Here is a 19,400-nt window from a genome sequence, read left to right as displayed (position 1 = left end):
ATCGCTCTCATGCATTCGATCAGACTGACTTCGAGGACGACCTGGAAGAAAAAAGCTCATCGGTCGCTTGTCGAAATATTTTACTGGAACACTGACCGACGGCCATGAAGCTGTTTTTTTTTCTTTTTGGGAAGGTGGCTGCAGATGCTGGTTTTGATGTTAGCGAGAACGTCAGGCCGAAGGTACGCGTTTCGTAGGAGTGATGCGGCTGGTCTGCGCCCACATTGGCGGTGTCGCAGTGACATCCGACCCAACTCGCGTCATGCGGAACAATTCCGAAGTCGCCCGTGCATCGATGCACGGACATCTTTGTCTCACCCCTTGAGTTGTGCTTAGATTGACGCACCTTCCTCTCTCATCGCAAGATATCGCGTCTCATCAACTCAGCACTTGTTCAATTGCATGCAAGATCACTTCGAACGAATACAGGTGCCAAGCGGAGATGTCTGACGAGTACCCTGAATTGTCTGATCGGCTCTCGGAACCGTCTGACGACAGTAGTCACGATAAGGATTATCCTCATCACAACGACGTTGAAGAACGCCGATACTGGGAATCGCGGCTACCTGAAGACTGCTATTCGCTGTCACAAAGGTTTTTCTTTCGTATGCAGAACGACACGTGATAAGAACTGACTTTCTAGTAGAGAAGAACTAATCCGACTTGCCTGGCGCGAACGAGCGCAATGCCGCGAACCTGACAAGACTGTATTTGACAATTGTTTCTTCGATACTCCCGACCCCGTATTTACGCTCTCTCTTCGGGTAGCACACCCCATGATGGTCCCCCTAAGCGCTTCATCATTTGTATGCGCTCCATCATCTCCCTAGGATACATCTCCAGGGGCGGATAATTAGCTCCATGTTTGGGTTGCTTTCCTCCATATTCATCGTCGCTGTCTCCATCTTCGTCCTCGCTGTCTCCGTCTTCGTCCTCGCTTTCTCTTTCTTCATACGCATCGTCGTAGTAACCATCGTCTTCTGGAGGAGACATGAATTTCTGGAAGTCTTTATAGCCCCACCTGCGCCTAAATTGAGGTAGATTGTTGGCAAATTCTTCTTTGTAACTGAGCGGACCGTCTGCTAGCATGCTTTGTTCGATGAAGTTTCGGTAAGGTCGATAGTATCCCGATTGCAGTGTATGCTCTTCCTTCTCCTTTCGTCATGGTTAGCATGGTCTCACATGAGATATGTGCAGACTGACCTTTTGCCAATCCTCTTCGGTGAGGTAAAATAGTCCTTGCATCTTCCGATCATCCTCACTCGACATCGTCTGGCACATAATTGTGATAGAAGAGCCAGCGTATTTCAGATCGTAAAGAGGTTTTCTCATTGCCTCCAACACGTTAAGAACGCTACGCTCCACATTCAGGAACCCGATACGCTGCGAAATCTCCATCTCGTCCAGCCCAGAGTCTTTCCACTCCGTTCTTGCTTCCCCATACCATCGAGGTTCGTCGGGCGAGATCTGAACTCGAACGTCAAGCTTAGCTTTATGTTCCACGAGCGAAAGCGCAGACTCTAGGTCACTGTGTAAATTACCGAGATTCGATAGTTCTCTCCACAAGAGTTCCTCGGATCCAATTGGCATTCTCGGGCAGATATCAGTGACTACGATTCTGATGTATATCTGCCGGATAAACTTGTACGGCAGTACACCCAGGTTGAAACAGTCCTCTGCCAGTAGCGGCATCAACTGCGGTAAGCCCGGACGTTTTGAAGCCCAATCTGGCGAGATGGCTTGAGTGCCCACCTCGAAAACGTTGGTAGCATAGTAGCATTCCGCCGCTTCGCGTGCAACCTCGTAGCCCACGTAAGATGGGCAAAATACCTTGTAGTCTGATGTGACAAATTCTTCATCAGATGCCGTACTAAGACCACCCAGACCGGATCCAAAATACATTGTCTCGCAGTCAGCAACAATGTACCGGTATACTTCATCTCGTACCTCTCGGGGCAGTTTAGCGTATAGTTTGGACGCAATCTGACGGACTTGCTCGCGATCGCGCTTCGCTCTTAAGATTTGTTGATCCCTGTGACAGTGTTAATCGGGGTGGGCGCTGTTTTGTATGCAGGTGGCTGTACTTAGAAGGTTCTTTGATGTTCAATCGCTTGTGGAGCATGCGCACTGGACGCCATTTCCATCGCTTATGTACTGGGTTTAACCCATCTGGGTCTCCCTCGGAACGTTCTTCTGAGAACTCCAGCTCCGAATTCCAAACTGAAGAAAACTCTGAAAGGTCTTCTGAGTACTCCGCCTCCAGCTGTGAATCTAGCTCTGAATGTTCCTCTGGGTACTCTGCCTCCCACTCGGGATCCCACTGGGAGGAATATCGCTCCATGGCGCGAGCACTGTTGAACTTCCGCTGGGTCGACGCGATGCAAAAACTTCCAAACTACCCGGGCGAGCTGTATACTGGAGTTGTTGGGCTTGTCAATAGTTGCTTGTACCTTCGAGGATGAAGAGCGAAGCATTGATGGCACCGAGTAGCGTGACGTATCTAGCAACGTTGGCTTCTCCCTCCAATCATCGTTTGACGCGTCGACGCGCGCCCCCCTGTCTCTGCACAGACCATATGCCACACACCGCTTACTCCCGCTCATCTCGAACGCGCAGCGTGAAAGATTCGCCGAAGTTACTGTCAAACACGGAAAAAGCAAACAAGGCGCGCCTTGAACCGCAGCGATGCCTCCGAAGGTTGGTCGCCCTGGTCGTAGGCGGCGAGAGAACCGGGCCGCTAAGCCCCCAAGGTATTACCACCTACGTGCAAACAAAATCTTCTTGAAGTTCACGCTATTGCAGAAGGATCCCCCAGAAAGCCTGGAATGCCGAAGTCAAACGTGAGAAGCAAGCCTGCCGTCGTCTAGCGGTAGCCTTTATCGACAAGCTTGGGAGAGATTTACGGGACGAAATATACCTCATCCTTTCCGAGGAGGCAGACAGTAGCAATGTCGACGTCGAAGGCCGTAAGACCGGCAAGAATTTCTACGTTCAGCCACTCTTGCGGATATTCAGCCCCGACTACGTCGGTGATAAAGTCGCCTTTGAAGCTGCGACTTTTCTCTGTGCTCGGAGTGACTATGAGTGTTATGACATTAGACAACTCAATGCGTTGCTTACGGATAACAAAATCCATAAGCGCGTCTTTCCATACCAGTGGTTGTCGCAACTGCATCTCACCATCAACATCGAAGATGTTACCGCTCCCAGATACAAGGCCAACTATGGCAATGACTCGGCCATTGTCCGGGAGCGGGAAGAAAGTCTTGATCTAGAATGGAAGCTCCATTCATATATTAACACGACCTTCAATTCGAGCTTTGCGCTTTTGTTAAAGGCTGAGCGTATATCCCACATGAAAGTTCACATCATGTTAGAATTGGGATCTTATCCGTATATGGACTCACCAGACACGGAGTCGCACATGGCTATGCTGGACGTCGAACGCAGCTTTCTCAACGTTCTGGAAGACATGCGCAAACCTGTATATGATTTAGTACACGCTGGGGCCAGGGTAATAATCACATGGGACGAGGAGAGGGAACCTCGTTACCAGCCCGACATGCGGGGTGATCCTCTTCAAAGGCCTTTAGTCGGATTGTTCCACCTAAGTAAGAAGGATTGGGAGGAAGTATGTAATGAGCCTCGCATGCACACTATTACGCACACAAAGTCCAAAACCACCGTACTGACTTTCTTAAACAGGAGAGAGCCAATGGCCTGAATGACCATGGTGATTATCTCGGGATTCACTACAATCAGAGAATGATTCAAGAGTTATGGAATGGGGGCCGATACTGCGAGATGTTCGCCAACATGCTTCCTGAATTCAGAGAGCGCTGGGGATACAGCTCATTCAGGAAACTGGTGCACATCGGGCAGCTTTGGAAGCTAGATGATAGCGAATGCGAGAATGGGTTTTCGTCAGGACCGAGCACGTATGATGGGAGCGACGAGGAGGACGAGGAGGACAACGACGATAATGAAGAAGATGAGGACGATGAGGGGGATGACGACGATGAGAACGATGAGGATGACGAGGATGATTATGAACAGGCATACTACCACAGCGATGACGATAGTAACCAAGGAGACTATGAAGCTTCCTATGACGACATGGAGCGATGGGGGTATTAGCCATGAGGGACCAGAAGACGAGAGCACATTACTTACTCGTCTGCTCGTAGCCCTGAAACGCGTGCCCAGATATTTAAGATCATGTAGATGATTAGCAATGTCAACCTGCGTCTCTCCGACGAATTGTTTGACGCGTCAACGCACGGACCATAAGCACGTGGCACACACCGCATCTCGTGAGCCTACCTAGGTATGTAGGCATCGACCACGATTAACCGGACTGTTCGCAAGCAGCAAAAGCAAAAGACAGCGCAGTGATGCCTTCAAAGGGCAATCATGGCGATGATGCGCATCAGAGAAATGGGGCCACCAAACAACCCAGGTATTGCAAGTCCTGCATCGTCGTTGCCGCCTTCCGGAGTATTCACGCCTATGCAGAAAGATTCACTACAAAAAGCGGCAGACCAAGTCCCAAGTCGAGCGACAGGCATGCCATCGCCTAGCCATCGGAATGTATTCCAAGTTGCCGCGCGAACTACGGGATATTGTCTACGGATACGCCATCAAAGAGCCGTTTTTGATCCGCGTGCCCGACTTCCAACAACTGAAAAACGCCGAGGTGCCATCGACACAGCGCATATACAGCCAAGTCTACGTTGGTGAGGAAGTCGCACGCGAGGCAGCCGAGTATTACTACTCCAAACAGTACATCATCGCCAAATTCCAAACTCTAAGAGAAACCCTTACTCAAGACGTCTTTCACTTAGGCGTTAAACCCTACATGCACACTCGAGAACTGCATGTTCGCATCAACAATGACAAGATCAGCGGCTGTCTTGTGAAAGAGGCAGGGGCAGACGCCAATGGCCGACTCATTGAGAATGTATACGTGGAAAACTGTATAGCGCAGGAGAAAGGAAACCTAAATGATCTGTACCAGAAGCTTGAAGCCGGATTTGCTCTCTTCAAAGGAAAGAGAGAGCCTTCGTTGCTGAAGCTCCGCATCATTATCAAGATGTCTGGGTACTCCAACGCTTACTATGAGCACACCCAAGAAGGCGTTACCGCCATGCGGGATTACGAACGCAGGTTCATGAATGTGCTGGAAACAATACGCAAACCGGTGTATGACATGATACACGCTGGGTGTAATGTCGAAGTTAAATTTGAAAAAGAAATGATCAGCGCCGTGGACCGCTATTGGGGCGATGGCACAGACAGTGGCATTGAAAGTGATTCGGATGAAGAGACCGATATCTATATGCGTCTGAACTTGACACCGGCATTATTCCATCTCAGCAAAGAGGAGTGGGAAAAGGTTCGTAGCTCTCCTAGGCGCACCCCACCACGAGCCACACTGACACCCACCCCCCTCCAGGAAAAAGCCACAAACATCTACATCCACGGCCGCTACAACCCAAAAGCACACTACAAATCGCACATCCTCCTCCGCTACACCCGCATCAACAAACACTACCAAATGGACTTCGCCAGAAACCTGCCCGAGTACAGAGCGAGATGGGGCTATACATCATTCGAGAAGCTGTTACATGTTGGAAGATATATCTATGGGCCGGAAGATGCTGGTGACGCTAAAAGCGAGGACTCGGGCGGCTATTCGATGCCGTGCTATACGAACAGCAGTGCGTATAGTGACAGTGAACGCCCGGATGGTTGGACCCATTGGTCTGAGGAGGATGAGGATTTTGAGGATGGAGACGTGGGTCGTCATAGTGACGACAGTTTGGACGAGTGGGCAATGGCCCAAATTGCCTAGCTGTGATGGTAGGTAGGCAGTACGAAATGTTGGGGAGAAAGGACCGAGGAGCACAGCAATGACGGATGACATGGTTGTGCTGAGCGAACAATCGATTAAACGGACCAAATCCAAGCCCGTTGAGGGACTACCTAGGGATCAAACACGCTCAAATCTATGAAATCCAACGCTAGCCACCCATTGTTGAAAGTGCGTCCCCGCAGCTCACACTACTCCGTTCGCGGCCGCCTTGCTCTCAGCGCCGTTCTGCAAGACTTCATCCGCCTGCTTAATCGTAGGCACCGATTCAGACGGAACGACGAGTGACGCGCCGTTGACGACGCCGTTGGTGGAGTCTTGGTGCGGTGCTTGGAGTCCTTGGCGGACCTTCAGCACGCTATCTACGATGACGGCGTCGATGCCTTCGTTTCGCTGGAGCTGTTTTGCTGTTAGATGATGTTGCAGTAAATAGAAGCTTGGGAGGGTATGACTTACCAGGACGTTCTTAGGATCGTTGTTCAGTATGCCATACGAGACGCACACCAAACCGCTTTCCTTCACCACTTTGACAAGTCTCGGGCACATGACCAAGGGCTCAGCAGCGGTGACGACTCCCAGCAGATTCCAACGGCTAGCAAAGCGGATGCCTTCTTGTAGACTGGCTGCTCGCACATCGCCCACGGGCAAGGTTCCCGCGTCGGTGAGGAACAGTACGGGAATTGAGGGCTGCTTGAAGGATAGCATCAGGCAGACATCGGGGTTAAAAGATGAGAAGATAATGTTCCGTTGGCCCATCCTGTCGTACACCTTCTGCAGCACTGTATCGACGAATTGGTTCAGCTCAACAGCGTACTGGTCCATCTCCTCATCCTCAGTCTCGTAAAGCATAGGGTACTTGAACTCGACGTTGAACCCAACGGATTCAGGCAGCTCGTCGAACATGCGGTCTAGAGTCGTGAATGATGATTGAATGGAGGTGCCACGGTTGTTGCCCTTGAAGCCCTTCTTCATAAAGTCGCGGGTGTACTTCATTCGCTCCGCGAGCTCGTTCTGACGATCAGTGTGGATGTTGCGCTGTTTCGAGTTATCGACTGAGTATGATCGGAGTCTCCGGGTGTTGGGCTTGTCGTCTGTGCCATTCGCACCGTTCAGGACAGGCACAGTTTCTGGCGATCCAGCGCGAGAGGATCGTGGCTTCTGGCCCTCGCCGATGTGCAGGAATTGGTCCAATGTAAGCGTATGTACGGGTGCATCGATACCAGTCTCGCTGACCAGGAAGTCATGATAGATAACCGGCACATGGTCCTTAGTTAGCTGAACGTCGAACTCCACGTACTCGGCACCCAAGTTGGCAGCGGAAATGAAGGATTGAATCGTGTTCTCGCCAAGTTGTAGCGACGTGCGTGAGGCGGTGTTCTTTCCTAGACCGCGGTGGCCGATGACCATGGTCGATGCGGCCATCTTCTTCCAATACGTGTGCTGTTCTGTGATGGACATGCTTGGGTGGTGGAAAGGCGTAATGATCAAAAAGTTGAAGTTGACGGTGCCAATCACGTCAAGTGTTGAGGCAGCCACGATTGGTACCTTCATGTCTCCCTGGAGCGAGATGCGCTTAGATCCAATACTGGTCTTGATGGTCGACAGCAATGCCACTGCTCGTCCCACTACACGCTCTTGAGAGCCCGCATATGTTGGGATAATGTCGAAAAGTAGCTTGACTTTAGTGGCATCGCTGGTCATGAAGGTGATTGGCTCAGTCGCAATGTTTTCCTGGATGGGCAAGTCAATGACCGAGGGTTCTCCGTTTGCGCCAGACGCATTAACAACCACAGACAGAGCGGTATCGAGTTGCGTCGCGTGTGCATCGGCAAGAGGGATATCGTCCAATTTCACGGCGGGCACATCTTTCCTGGCGTCCATTGAACCTAGGCTGACAAGAATCATTGTCTCTTTGGTCAAGTAACGATGGCCAAAGGTCTTCACGGGTTCGGGCGCCTTTTGAACAGGCGTATTGGTGTCCCGATTTAGATTCTTAGACCTTCGCTCGTCAAGGGAGGATTGTGTAGGCGAGCCAGCTCGAGCAATACGCGTATCCTTAGGCGCGACAAGAGGCGGCTCTGTCGCAGGAGCAAGTTCCCCTAGTCTGATCGCTACCGCAATGTGACCACGGAGCGTGGCGTGCTCCTTTGCTGTCCAGCCAGAGTTGTCGCACCTCTGGAGATCAGCTCCGGCCGCAGCAAGAATCTCCACCATGGAGAGATGGTCGTCGACAGCAGCAATAAACAGTGGCGTCCAAGCGAATGTCTTCTCGGCGACATCGACCTCCGCCTTATTCACACTGGATCCTCCCAAAAGGACCTTGGCGCACTCGTCGTAACCGTAGCGTGCCGCCATGTGTAATGCGGTCTCACCGCCCTCATCCCGGTAGTTCACGTCCACACCCGCTTCGACCAAGAGCTTGACAATGTCTACGAAGTTGGACCGGGTTGCTAGGGTCAAGGCTGCCCCTGATCTCGCGATGGTTTTACGAGATGTAAGGCGTTCTTCTGTGGTACCGCGCCAGTTTTCCGCATCGAGGAGGGCTTTTGTGGTGAGCGGATGTCCGCCCATTACGCTGAGATGCAAAGGAGCGTTACCCTCAGCATCCTGCCAGTAAGCGGAGTCGATTCCCTGAGCGACGTCGAATTGGCCCCAGTCTTGCATGTGCTTCATAACGACCTGGCAAATGACGACAAATCCATATTGCGCAGCATAATGGAGCGGGAATCTGCCATAGGAGTCGCGAGATTGGAGCGCGTTGCGTTGCTCAGCCTGGAGCTGATCGAGGAGGTAGATGAGTAACCGTACCGACTCATCGTTCTCGCTGAGTAATTGCGTTGACTCTTCTTCGGTGGTGGTGCAAGGGCGAGGTTGGCGATTGGGATCCGTCGCAGGCACAATGAAGTTGCGCGTCTCGCTAGAGCTCTGGAGAAGGGTTCCATCAGCACCAAACGTGTCGCCAGTCTTCGATCGGCCGATATTGATGACAAGTCGGTGGATGCAATTGCGCTTGTTGATGTCGTCTTCCTCATCTAGGGAGATAATGTCCTTGAGTAATCTCTCGATACATGACTTTGCCCGGCATGAGATGGCGCGTTGCAGGAAGTTCAGGAGTACTTGCTGGAACGAAGCACTCGAAATGCCATTGCTCGCAGCAGCTTCTGTGAGTTTCTGGTTGAGATCTTCGACCTTGTCGCCCCGAATAGCCGTATCCACAGCGTCGAGCAGGCCTGCGGGAAGGTGTAACGAGCGACCTGGAACTCTGCCCAGAGAGGCCGCCGAATGGGAGGAGCCCGTGTCATCGAACGTCTTGATGTCGCTCAACCCTGATAGCCACTCGTTGACTGCCTTCATATCCTGATTTAGAGGCAGGTTATGCGCAAAAGGCTTTGGGTTGACCTTCGACGCCAAGTAGCGCTCCTGCAGACAAACTGTCTCAATCTTCTTGTCCAGCTTCTTTGTGATCTTGATGAAGCCTCTACGATTCACCTCTCCATACCATTGAAGCTTCCGCATTGAACCGCGCAGCTCGAGCAGCGCACCCATGAGATCCTGCGCTTCATCCTTGTCGATGCCGTCGGGCAATTGTGCGACTCGTCCGTAGCGGCCATGTAGGAGCCTCAATCGTCGTGCGTTTTCGGCGTATTTGCGGTTGTAGAAGTTGTCGACGTCTTCGAGATTGCGATCGAGCGAGAAGAAGAACTCTGGGGTGAATGTTAGCCACGTATTCAGCGACTTGAAGTTCAATAGTCGCAATAGTCTTGACGCGCTCGTGACGACTCCAAGATGTCCACAACAGCTTGGTGAAGCATAGCCATGGAGTATTTGGTATGAGTCTTGGCAAAGTTGATGTCTACGTACCAGCAAGATCTGGAGCCGAGCCATCTTTCGAAGCTTCAGCAGCGTTCTTGATGAGCTTCTTGAGGCCCTTGTAGTTGATATAAGACGCCGCCCATTCCGGGACCTGGTTCCTTGGTAGGTTGTGTCCGAACTTCATCCTGAGGGTGAAGCAACAATCGGTGGACAACTGGATCCGGGTAGAGCTTAATATTGAGCTTGAGGGTAGCTCTAAATCGTATGTAGGACTAGCTCTAGGCAGCGGAGGCGGAAAAAGGAACGAGATATAGGCAGTGGTAGGTATTGAATGATCGACAGGGCAAGAGCCAGAGTGCCAATTCCATGCGACCTGCGCAATCAACGCGTTAATGTTGAATCTTTAGGGTGTGCTCGAGGCGTCCATTCTCATTGGAGGAGACGGAGCTCGACAGAAGCGCGCCTGCAACATGGTTAAACGGACTGTCAAAAGTAGGGAAAGCCGTAGCTCGAGGCAGGGGAAGTACACTGGAGCGGCGGAATCGCTGGTCAGTGTTATCGGTGCGGAGCTGGACGGGTGAGTGAAAGACGTTGAGATGAAAAGAGACGTGGTTGGTGCGTCGCAGTGATCCCCAATGACGTATGGCGACGGAGCGCTTTGTTCAGTCACTCCCGCCAGCGCGCGCAGAATCTCGTCTGCCTTTATACTCGCCGTCGCTGCAAAGCTTTGAATGTCTCGGTTCAACGGTGGATCCCTGCCCCAATTATCACATCCTAATGCGTCACGCTTCAGCGCCTCTCGCATCGGCGGGTCACGGCGGTGTACCATGTATGTTTGTCAGCTTGGCTCGCGACGGACATTGCACGCGAAAAAGCTTCTTCTTGGCACTGCATAGAGCAACTTGTGCGAGTGTGAAGCGCGACACAACTGGGCATGGTGCTGGTAGCAATCGTGAAGACTCTGGCGCGGGTGCACCGCGGGGCCAACACGGGTAAGCATACACGCGACTACCTTCCGTGGCGGGATGCATGTCATTAGCAGTGCATGGAAGTGCATATGGGGGCACGGTAGCTGATCCGGGTCACACCGCATCGAAGACTGATTAATGTGGATGGTGGGGTTGCATTGATACTGGCTATGTGCTCTCCGCGCAATTATACCTCAGTGACTACACGGCACGTTTAAGCGTCGTGCTGCAGCTCGCTCCGCTCTGGGGAACCTGGCTTCTCCAGATCCCGCCCGTGCCAGTAGACCCCTCCCGCTAGCCCACCCATCGAGCGCCGGGGCTTCCAAGATAAGGACTAGGCGAATAGCAGGCCTAGGCTGACCTGGAGATTATTCCTGGACCATCAGGTGGTTCACGAAAAAAAGAAGGCGTTGCCCTCGTTATCCTTCCGCTGCACCTTGGACAGGTCCTTGTCTGGAGCGTACTCTGTCCATGCGCTTGCCGGGAATATGTGTTTGTTGCGTTCATACCACCGCCTGTCGACAACCTTGGTTATCGCTGGGTCTTCGCCGTAACCTTCGAGTTCCTCATCTGGTATGCTGGACTCTTTGCTCTTCTTCTTAAGGGGCTGAGCAAGCGGATCGTAGGTAGCGGGATCTGCGTCCGCGTCTTCATCGGTCGCGCTCGGGGTGGCTTTGGTGGGTTGCGCCGAGTAGTCGAAGATGGGGCCGTCGAAACCGGTGACCCTGTTGAACAGGAAGTGATAGATCTCGTAGTGCTGACACAGTGTTAGTTGGTAGGTCGATAGGTGGTGTCCAAATTTGATACTCACGTGTGGCAGGATAACTTCACCTCTCACGAGCATCAAGTCGTCCACGCTGACCCTAGCCCAATCTCTTCGACTCTTGTCACCGCCTACGCCTAGCTCTGCGCCGACCTTCCTAGCTTTGTCTAGGAACAGCCATATCTGTTCGCCCTTCTTGATCCTGCATCGTCCACCTGGTACGTTGGTGCCATCGTAAAAGACGAATGGTATTACCACTTCCGTCGCCTTGACTGCGTCGCGCATGACGATGAAGTCTTGTCGCGCAAGCTCTGCTTGTTGCGCTTCGCGTTGGAGAGCCGTCTTGGTCATGACGCGGGGTTTGAGGCCGATGTTCGAGTTTACGCCCAGCTTCTTCTTGAACACTTTGGGTTCTGCTTCCGGGGCAGAAGCGTCTGCGGGTGTGCTTTCGCGCGGGGTCGGCGTCTTGGAAACATTGGATTCGGTGTCTTCGTCTTCGTCTATGCCAAATGACAGCTTGCCTTTCCCGCCTACTTTGCGCTTCTTCTTGAAGACGGGTTTTGGCGTCGATGCCCTGTACTTTGCAAATTAGCGGATACTTCCCAATTGGAAACGACCGTCCTTACCCGTCTGTTGGTGTGTTTTCGCCCGAACTGATTGCGGTGTCACCTCGCTCCTTCCTGTCCAACGCGTCGGCGCGTCGCTTGCGGTAGTCGTCGAGGTTGACCAGGCCGACAGTTTGCGCCTTTAGCAAGTCTTCTGCTGTCGCGGCCTGCGATATGAAGCGGGGGTTGCCAGACGCATCTGCGCGATCGCTTGAACTGGACGCAAACCTGTCCATGTTGGCGGAACGATATGTGGTGGGGGATGCGACTGCCAGAAAGTTGATGGTGCCTGCCGAATATCAGAAACGCGCTAGCAGCTCGTCTCGTGATTACGCGATTTGGCGCGGTCACCCGGAAAGATCCCCACCCCACTCAGTGGTAGTCTCGCCTCTGCGACCCAAGCATTTATCTAAAGACACACGGCGGGAACAACGATGTCGCGCATTGTGCAGGATTCCGATGAGGAGTCGGACGGCGATCTCGAGGGTGACCTCCCGCCGCCCAAACACGCAGACGCGTCCGGACAGCCACTCAGCAATGACACCCACGGCACGGGATCCACCGGTAGGGCTGAGTTCACGGCATCATGTCATCAGACCGAGCTGACATGCAGCCCAGAATCTCTGAAGCGAGCCATTGAAAAGGCGCACCGGAACCATCTCCAGTCACAGCCGAGCCAGGAAGAGCCTCAGTCATCGGTGTCATTGCCTGAACATCCAAACAAGAAGAGAAAGACCACAGCTGATCCAAGTCCGCTCAAACCATTCAATGATGTGTCTGCTAAGAAAGGGCCCGTCACGTATGGGAAGGCTCCGAAATCCATCTTCGGTAGTTCTCCATCGTTCAACGCTCCACCTGTGGGCCGAGCAGACGCGGCCCTCGAATCAACTCAAGAAGTACCATGGCTCCCAGAAGGAACTATGCGCGACAACTACGCCCTCCACGAACCGGCCATGTTCCCTGAGCCTTCTAGTACCGTTCCCAACGCTACTATGACCCAGCAACATATCCTCGATGTTGTCAATGCACCACTCACGATAGGACAAGAGATCGACAGTGAACAACCTCGTTACATACCTCCACCAGAGCCCTCAATACCCTGGTCAGATCTTATGAAGTTCACACCGGCAGACGCGACGGAACAGACTGAATCATCTGATCGTGACCCCCCTTCAAATGATCCTCCGTCAGCCACGCCAGTCCGGACGTCACAGGGAGGCTATGAGTACAGCGCATCTCAACGCAGCAGGCGCGGATCTGGTGGTCCTTTGAAAGGCAGCCCTTTGAGAAATGAACTTTCCCGTAATGGAGCCGGTGACGCCGACCGAAAGGCGACACCAGTTGAAGCCAGCTCTGCCGATATTTGGGATATACCATCAACTGCACCACAGAAGACTCCGCGCGGTGAACACAAGGTAGTCAAGACGACACCTCGTCGTTCAAAATCCGCACAAGTGCCTGTCGCCAGCTCCGACGACGATCTTGCGAATATTGGCCTGCCAAAGGAGCAATACAAGCCACGGCCCAGCCGCTCGAGATCGCTCAAGGTTGAAGAGAAGCAGCCCATCGACTATTCTGTCCGTCCCGAGAAGGCCAAAAAGGTCAGTAAAAGGCGACAAACGACGGCTACAGCCGATACCAGCAACCCTACAACACCAGAAAAGGTCCGGCAGATTTGCGACATGGGATTTACACCTTCAACGACTTCTGGCGCCCTCAAGAAAAACAACGGTGACGTCATACAGACCATCGACTGGCTAGTCACTAACAATGTTGGCCACGACGAGCTTGCACCACCAAGTCCACCCAAGACCAAGCCGGTCATGAACAAGAGCGACGAAACTCCGGCGATGGACTCTGAGGCTATTCAAGATATTATGCGCAGTCTAGACCAGTATCAGAGGGATGATACGCAAGCCGTTGCACAGGATGTGGTTCATGTTGCGGTGGCGAATGATGCCATACTACCAGAGCCTATCGACCTCACAGAAACTCCAACTTCCGATTTGCGCTCGCCTACGAAAGTTCAGGTAGTGATACCTAAGAAGTCACCACTTGCCGTTTCGAAGCAGCCCCCAAGCTCTACCACTGCCTCGAATAAGAAGGCAAAGCGCAAAAAGCCCACATCAAATCCAGCCGAGAGCGAACCTGCTGAGACGGACTCTACCGTGCCTGAGATCGCGCCTGCGAAGAAGAAGGCACGCGGTCGGCCCAAGAAGGTCGCGCCTGTTGCTTCGCCTAAAGAACCTGACCCAGAACCATTAGAACAAGCTGTGGAAGTAGAGCATCAACAAGAAGTTGTACAAACGACCGAGCCCGGGTCCAATCCAGAGGAGATAGAGCAAGACTCTAAACTCACACGCAATGATACCGATGACGGGAAATCGCCAGACGCTACGGATACCACGACTGCCAGCCATTCGAAACCACCAGCGAAACCCTCTCCAGCTGCGGCGTCAGAGACTCCAGAACGAAAAATAAAACCTACAACTGCATCGCCAGCGAACACTGGCAAGGTGCCATACCGTGTCGGGCTGAGCAAACGAGCGAGGATCGCTCCTCTCTTGCGCATTGTGAAGAAATGATTAAGCACAACATACTTCTGCTTCCGCGTCAGCATCGCGAGCCATCATACTTTACCTCTTATCCAGACATGTACTTGAACTTAATGATACCCACTTTTACTCGGCATTGCCGTCAATTTCCACCTCTTCGTAACATCGTATACAAGGACCAGCTGAAGTTTTTCTAGTGGCGCTTCTGCCTTAGCCGTCCACAACTGAGCGACTAACAGATGCAGCTATCCAAAGTCACTACCATGGAGCTAAAGCGAACAGCACAGCCGCTTAGCCGCTTCCTCGCAGCAGCAGATCTGTATTAAACAGTTGGCTGCTCTACACTGTACTTACTGGTCACGTTGCCTTAGCGAGCTCTCCAAACATTGTACATCGCATTGCACATGCGATTTGTTTGCCGGTGGTTCGTTGCCGCGCGCAGCATTATCGATTATCGAGAGCGGACGCCAGCGCTCGCTTCGAGCTTGGCAGTGGAAATGAAGGCCCTCAGGGGCCTCCTAGCATCGAATCGCGACCAGCGGACGACCACCGGGGCGTTCCCAATCCTGCTCTCCTGAGCTTGGCATTCAGGCGTTCGTCTTAGGGCTGGACGAAATGCGATTCGAAGTCTCATCGTACGAACGGCGTGCATGACGATGTACCGTTACTGGTGCGCTGTCGCTTATTCCCAATACCACGGCACTAGGCATCGCAACGGCCGTTCGTTGATAACACTGACATCGCTGACAGCACGAACCACGAGTAAAGTGCTCTCAGACTGACATTGGCAGATATCGGATCGAAATTGCGAGTTATCCTACGGTCACCGATCATACCAGCAGCGAAGGCTTCCATAGAGCCCTTCAATCTCAGAGCTCTTTGATGGGCGCCGCGTACCGAGAGAGCCGAAAGCAAACGGCCTCTGATTCCTACGCGAGACGCCATTGAACGCCACATCAAGCCAACACGTGAAAAGCACGATGCTTTTGTGATGCCAAGTACTCCTCTAGCCTATTGTTGAGTTGGGCCCCGCCGGCGATCATCCCACTTCAGTATATCCGCGACGGGAGCCGGTCACAACCAGCATCGCGGCTCATATATTTAGACCCCAGCGGTTTAATGGCTTGGCCTCGTCAGGAACAGGACAGGTTCGGGCTCTGTTATCCCTCTTCCAGATTGACATGTCCCTAGGAATTGGAAGCTTTAAGCCTCCAGATCTGCTCGGCTACCAAGACATACCATCACATTGGGGACGCGAGATCATGTTGTAGCATTTCGTGGTGGCTTATACTAGGCGCCTTCGCAGTTGTCTCAGTATCATGCCGTCTCCACATCCTCTTCGTATCCCACGAAGGTTTCCCAGGGCCGCGCTCTTGGCTGCTGATAATAGTGTGCTGACTTCTTCCAGTTAGTGGGCTCCACTCCTCGCAGCTACGCCGCCACGAGTCGCCCTTGGAGGTGCGTCTATGGCATTGTGTGATATAAGTACATCGGGCTTCTTCTCCCTACGCTCTTCACTCGTCTTGCTCGTCTTTGCATGCATAGCGACCGTCACTCGTTTTTTCATATCGACTAATTTTAATTGACTTTACTGTCAACCACACTCGCTTTCACTCTTACAGCCGAAGTCGACTACAACTATTATACTAGTGCTGTAAACATTAATTCGCCAAGATGCGTTTCTCCCAAGTCGCTGCTGCCTCTTTGGTAGCACCGCTCGTCGCTGCTCATGGCATGGAGGGTATGCCAAGAATCGTTGGTTTGCCCAGGCAAATGAGGGCCAGCAACCCTCTTGCTGGTTACACAGGCGGTCATGCTGCTGAAGCAGGACCCGTCATTCGTCCCCGACAGTCCACTGACGGACGTTGCGGGCCGGATGGCGGCAACCAAAAGTGCGCGGACAACGAGTGCTGCTCAAGCGCCGTACGTATATTGGAAGAGACACTTCGTGTATTGAGCGTATACTTACAGTAGAACAGGGATACTGCGGTACTACTCAGGAACACTGCCAAGCGCCTGACTGCTTGTTCAACTTTGGTCCTGCATGCGGTATGACGATTTTATACTCTGCACGATGAACGTGTTACTGATAGTATGACAGACGCCAACAAGACTCCTGCTGGAGCAAGCACCCGTAACGACGCCCGCCCCCAGCTGGGAAGCATCCCCTACGGCGGCGAAGGCATCTACGTCTGCAACAACCCTGGAACCGTGGCAATCACATACGACGATGGTCCATACATCTACACCGAGGGCGTTATGAAGCTGTTCGAGGCACGAGGAGCCCATGCCACTTTCTTCATCACCGGTAACAACATCGGCAAGGGCGCCATTGACGAGAACTGGGCGGGCGTCATCAAGAAGATGTACGACAACGGCCACCAGGTTGCCTCTCACACATGGTCCCACCAGGACCTCAGTGCTATCACCAAGGAGGAGGCTTACGACCAAATGGTCAAGAACGAAATGGCTATTCGCAACATCATCGGCAAATATCCCACCTACATGCGCCCACCGTACTCTTCTTGCACTGGAAGCTGCCAGGAAGTCATGGCCGATCTTGGTTACGTCGTGTCTTACTTCGACCTCGATACCGATGACTACAACCAATTGACCCCCGAGAAGATTCAGGTCGCCAAGGACAACTTCAAGAAGGGCATTGATACCCGTAACGAGGGATACTTCGATGGCGACAGGCTTGCTATTGGTCATGATATCCATCAGTTGACCGCCGAGAACCTCACCGTATACATGCTCGACTACCTCTACGCTCAAGGTCTCAGGGCCGTCACCATGGGCGAGTGCATGCAGGACCCCGAGGAGAACTGGTACCGCGACTCTACTCCCGCTCCTCCTAGCACGTCTTCTACCCGTACCTCTTCGTCTGCTGTCCCCACTCCTACCGGCCCCACCTCCAAGGACGGTATGTGCGGTGCTGCTGGTGGCTCTCAATCTTGCGTTGGCTGGGTTGGCGTCGACGGTCTCCTCGGCGAGTGCTGCTCTCAATACGGCTACTGTGGCAACACCGCCGACCACTGCCAGACTGGCTGCCAAGCTGGTTTCGGAAAGTGCGGTGCCCAGCCCAGTGCTTCTCCCTCTGCCTCTGCTACCGTCTCTGCTAGCGTCACTGGCCCTGTCCCTACCCCTACCGGCCCCAGCACTACCGACGGATCTTGCGGTGCGGCAAACGGTGGCATGACTTGCATTGGTTTCAACGGTCCCGCTGGTCTGAGCGAGTGCTGCTCCCAATACGGATACTGTGGAAACACTGATATCTACTGCGACGCCGGATGTCAGGCTGGCTTCGGAAAGTGCGGTGCTCAGGCCGTCAGCAGCGCCGCTTCTTCCGTTGCTGCTAGCACCAGCCCTGCTCCCTCTTCCTCTGCCGATGCCAGTGCCAGCAAGGACGCTATCTCCTCGACTGCTTCAAGCACCACCGTCGATGCTAGCTCAAGCGCCAGCCAGGTCTCTTCCGCAGCCTCTGCTACTCCCACCACCTCCGGTGAGAAGTCTCGCGATGGCTCATGCGGTGGAACTAAGGGATACACCTGCGTCGGATTCAGCACTCTCGAGGGCGTAAAGTCTGAGTGCTGCTCTGCTTGGGGATACTGCGGTACCTCTGAGGACCACTGCGGTGCTGGTTGCAACCCCGTCTACGGCAACTGCCCTTCGACCTCTTCTTCGTCTGCTTCTTCTTCCATTGCTGTCTCCAGCGCCAGCGAGAAGTCTGACTCTGCTTCTTCGACTGCGGCTATCCCCTCTTCTGAGGCTGTTTCTTCTTCTGTTTCCGCTTCAGCATCTGCTTCAGCTTCGGTATCCGTCTCTGAGTCCGTTTCCGCATCAGCTTCTGCCTCAGTCTCTGAGCACCTTTCCGCATCGGCTTCTGCCTCGGTCTCTGAGTACGTCTCTGCATCCGTTTCTGCCTCAGAGTACATTTCCGCATCGGCTTCAACCCCCGTATCTGAGAAGCCTGAGAAACACGACTCCACCTCCGTCGCTGCTTCTGCTTCCTCCACCTCAATTGCCGAGTCTGCTTCCGCGTCCAAGGACAGCTACCCCACCAGCTCCGCCGTCTCTGAAGTCTCCTCCGCCTACCCCAGCTCCACCCCCGGAAACTCCGAGGCCGTCCCATCAAGCAGCCCGGCCGCTTCTTCCGCCTCTTCCTCCTCCCCCGCCTCCAGCTCCGCCACCCTCCCCAGCAGCGCAGCTTCCACCCCCTACGCCACCTCCACCATGACACCCACTCCTATCCTCCCCTCCTCCTCCTTCTCCACCGCCATCGTCCGCCCCAGCTCGACCTCCTGCTCCACCAGCGCCACACCCACGCCTACCAAGCTGCCTGTTTCTCAAAACGGCAAGTGCGGTGAGCACAATGGTGGCCAGACGTGTGCGGGCTACAAGACGCTGTTTGGTGTTGAGATGGGTTGCTGCTGCAAGCAGAGTGGGAGGTGCTCGATTGATCCTTGGGCGTGTGGGCTGGGGTGCGATAAGGGGTATGGAAAGTGTTGGTTTTAGATGATGCGATGAGGAAGACGTGATCGGTTTGGGAAGGTTGCGATGACCTTTTTTTACGTTCTGAATATACCTTGTTGAGATGATGGGGGGTTTGTTGTAGTATGATATGTAACATGTAGAGAAAGAATGCATGATGATGAAGATCAAAGTATCGTTGTGAAGAGTTCATTACATGTGACTTCGTGTTCAATCGCCTTCGTCATCATTTGATAATGACTTCCAGGCATAACTCATCGTTGATACTGCAGTGCTGTAGGTAGCTTGTCATCTATGGGCATGGGAGATTAGATAGTCTAGGGTGCAGAAAGA

General features: G+C 53.2%; 6 protein-coding genes across 6 annotated transcripts; 3 read left to right on the top strand and 3 right to left on the bottom strand.

The window, feature by feature from the left end:
• Positions 1 to 747: 747 nt before the first annotated feature.
• J4E88_003085 (uncharacterized protein) lies at positions 748 to 2,341 on the bottom strand (the record flags this gene model as incomplete). Its single annotated transcript, XM_049396740.1, has 3 exons — positions 748 to 1,155; positions 1,204 to 2,032; positions 2,310 to 2,341. 3 exons carry the CDS (start codon positions 2,339 to 2,341, stop codon positions 748 to 750), a joined length of 1,269 nt encoding a protein of 422 aa, XP_049257082.1.
• A 1,463-nt stretch (positions 2,342 to 3,804) lies between these two features.
• On the top strand, positions 3,805 to 5,854 carry J4E88_003084 (uncharacterized protein; the record flags this gene model as incomplete). The annotated part of the gene is made up of 2 exons (XM_049396739.1): positions 3,805 to 4,130; positions 4,516 to 5,854. The coding sequence occupies 2 exons, from the start codon at positions 3,805 to 3,807 to the stop codon at positions 5,852 to 5,854; spliced, it is 1,665 nt and encodes a 554-aa protein (XP_049257081.1).
• Positions 5,855 to 6,058: 204 nt separating this feature from the next.
• J4E88_003083 (uncharacterized protein) lies at positions 6,059 to 9,869 on the bottom strand (the record flags this gene model as incomplete). Its single annotated transcript, XM_049396738.1, has 3 exons — positions 6,059 to 6,271; positions 6,329 to 9,576; positions 9,734 to 9,869. 3 exons carry the CDS (start codon positions 9,867 to 9,869, stop codon positions 6,059 to 6,061), a joined length of 3,597 nt encoding a protein of 1,198 aa, XP_049257080.1.
• Positions 9,870 to 11,044: 1,175 nt separating this feature from the next.
• Positions 11,045 to 12,257, bottom strand: J4E88_003082 (uncharacterized protein; the record flags this gene model as incomplete). Its single annotated transcript, XM_049396737.1, has 3 exons — positions 11,045 to 11,410; positions 11,465 to 11,990; positions 12,043 to 12,257. The coding sequence occupies 3 exons, from the start codon at positions 12,255 to 12,257 to the stop codon at positions 11,045 to 11,047; spliced, it is 1,107 nt and encodes a 368-aa protein (XP_049257079.1).
• Positions 12,258 to 12,455: 198 nt separating this feature from the next.
• Positions 12,456 to 14,606, top strand: J4E88_003081 (uncharacterized protein; the record flags this gene model as incomplete). Its single annotated transcript, XM_049396736.1, has 2 exons — positions 12,456 to 12,585; positions 12,640 to 14,606. The coding sequence occupies 2 exons, from the start codon at positions 12,456 to 12,458 to the stop codon at positions 14,604 to 14,606; spliced, it is 2,097 nt and encodes a 698-aa protein (XP_049257078.1).
• A 1,644-nt stretch (positions 14,607 to 16,250) lies between these two features.
• J4E88_003080 (uncharacterized protein) lies at positions 16,251 to 18,994 on the top strand (the record flags this gene model as incomplete). Its single annotated transcript, XM_049396735.1, has 4 exons — positions 16,251 to 16,499; positions 16,556 to 16,625; positions 16,678 to 18,939; positions 18,960 to 18,994. The coding sequence occupies 4 exons, from the start codon at positions 16,251 to 16,253 to the stop codon at positions 18,992 to 18,994; spliced, it is 2,616 nt and encodes an 871-aa protein (XP_049257077.1).
• Between the last annotated feature and the right edge of the window lie 406 nt (positions 18,995 to 19,400).

The sequence above is a fragment of the Alternaria novae-zelandiae genome (assembly GCF_023758075.1).
Source record: "Alternaria novae-zelandiae strain BMP 2774 chromosome Unknown scaffold_5, whole genome shotgun sequence".
Lineage (NCBI taxonomy): Eukaryota > Fungi > Ascomycota > Dothideomycetes > Pleosporales > Pleosporaceae > Alternaria > Alternaria novae-zelandiae.
This window is presented reverse-complemented; position numbering and strand designations above follow the sequence as displayed.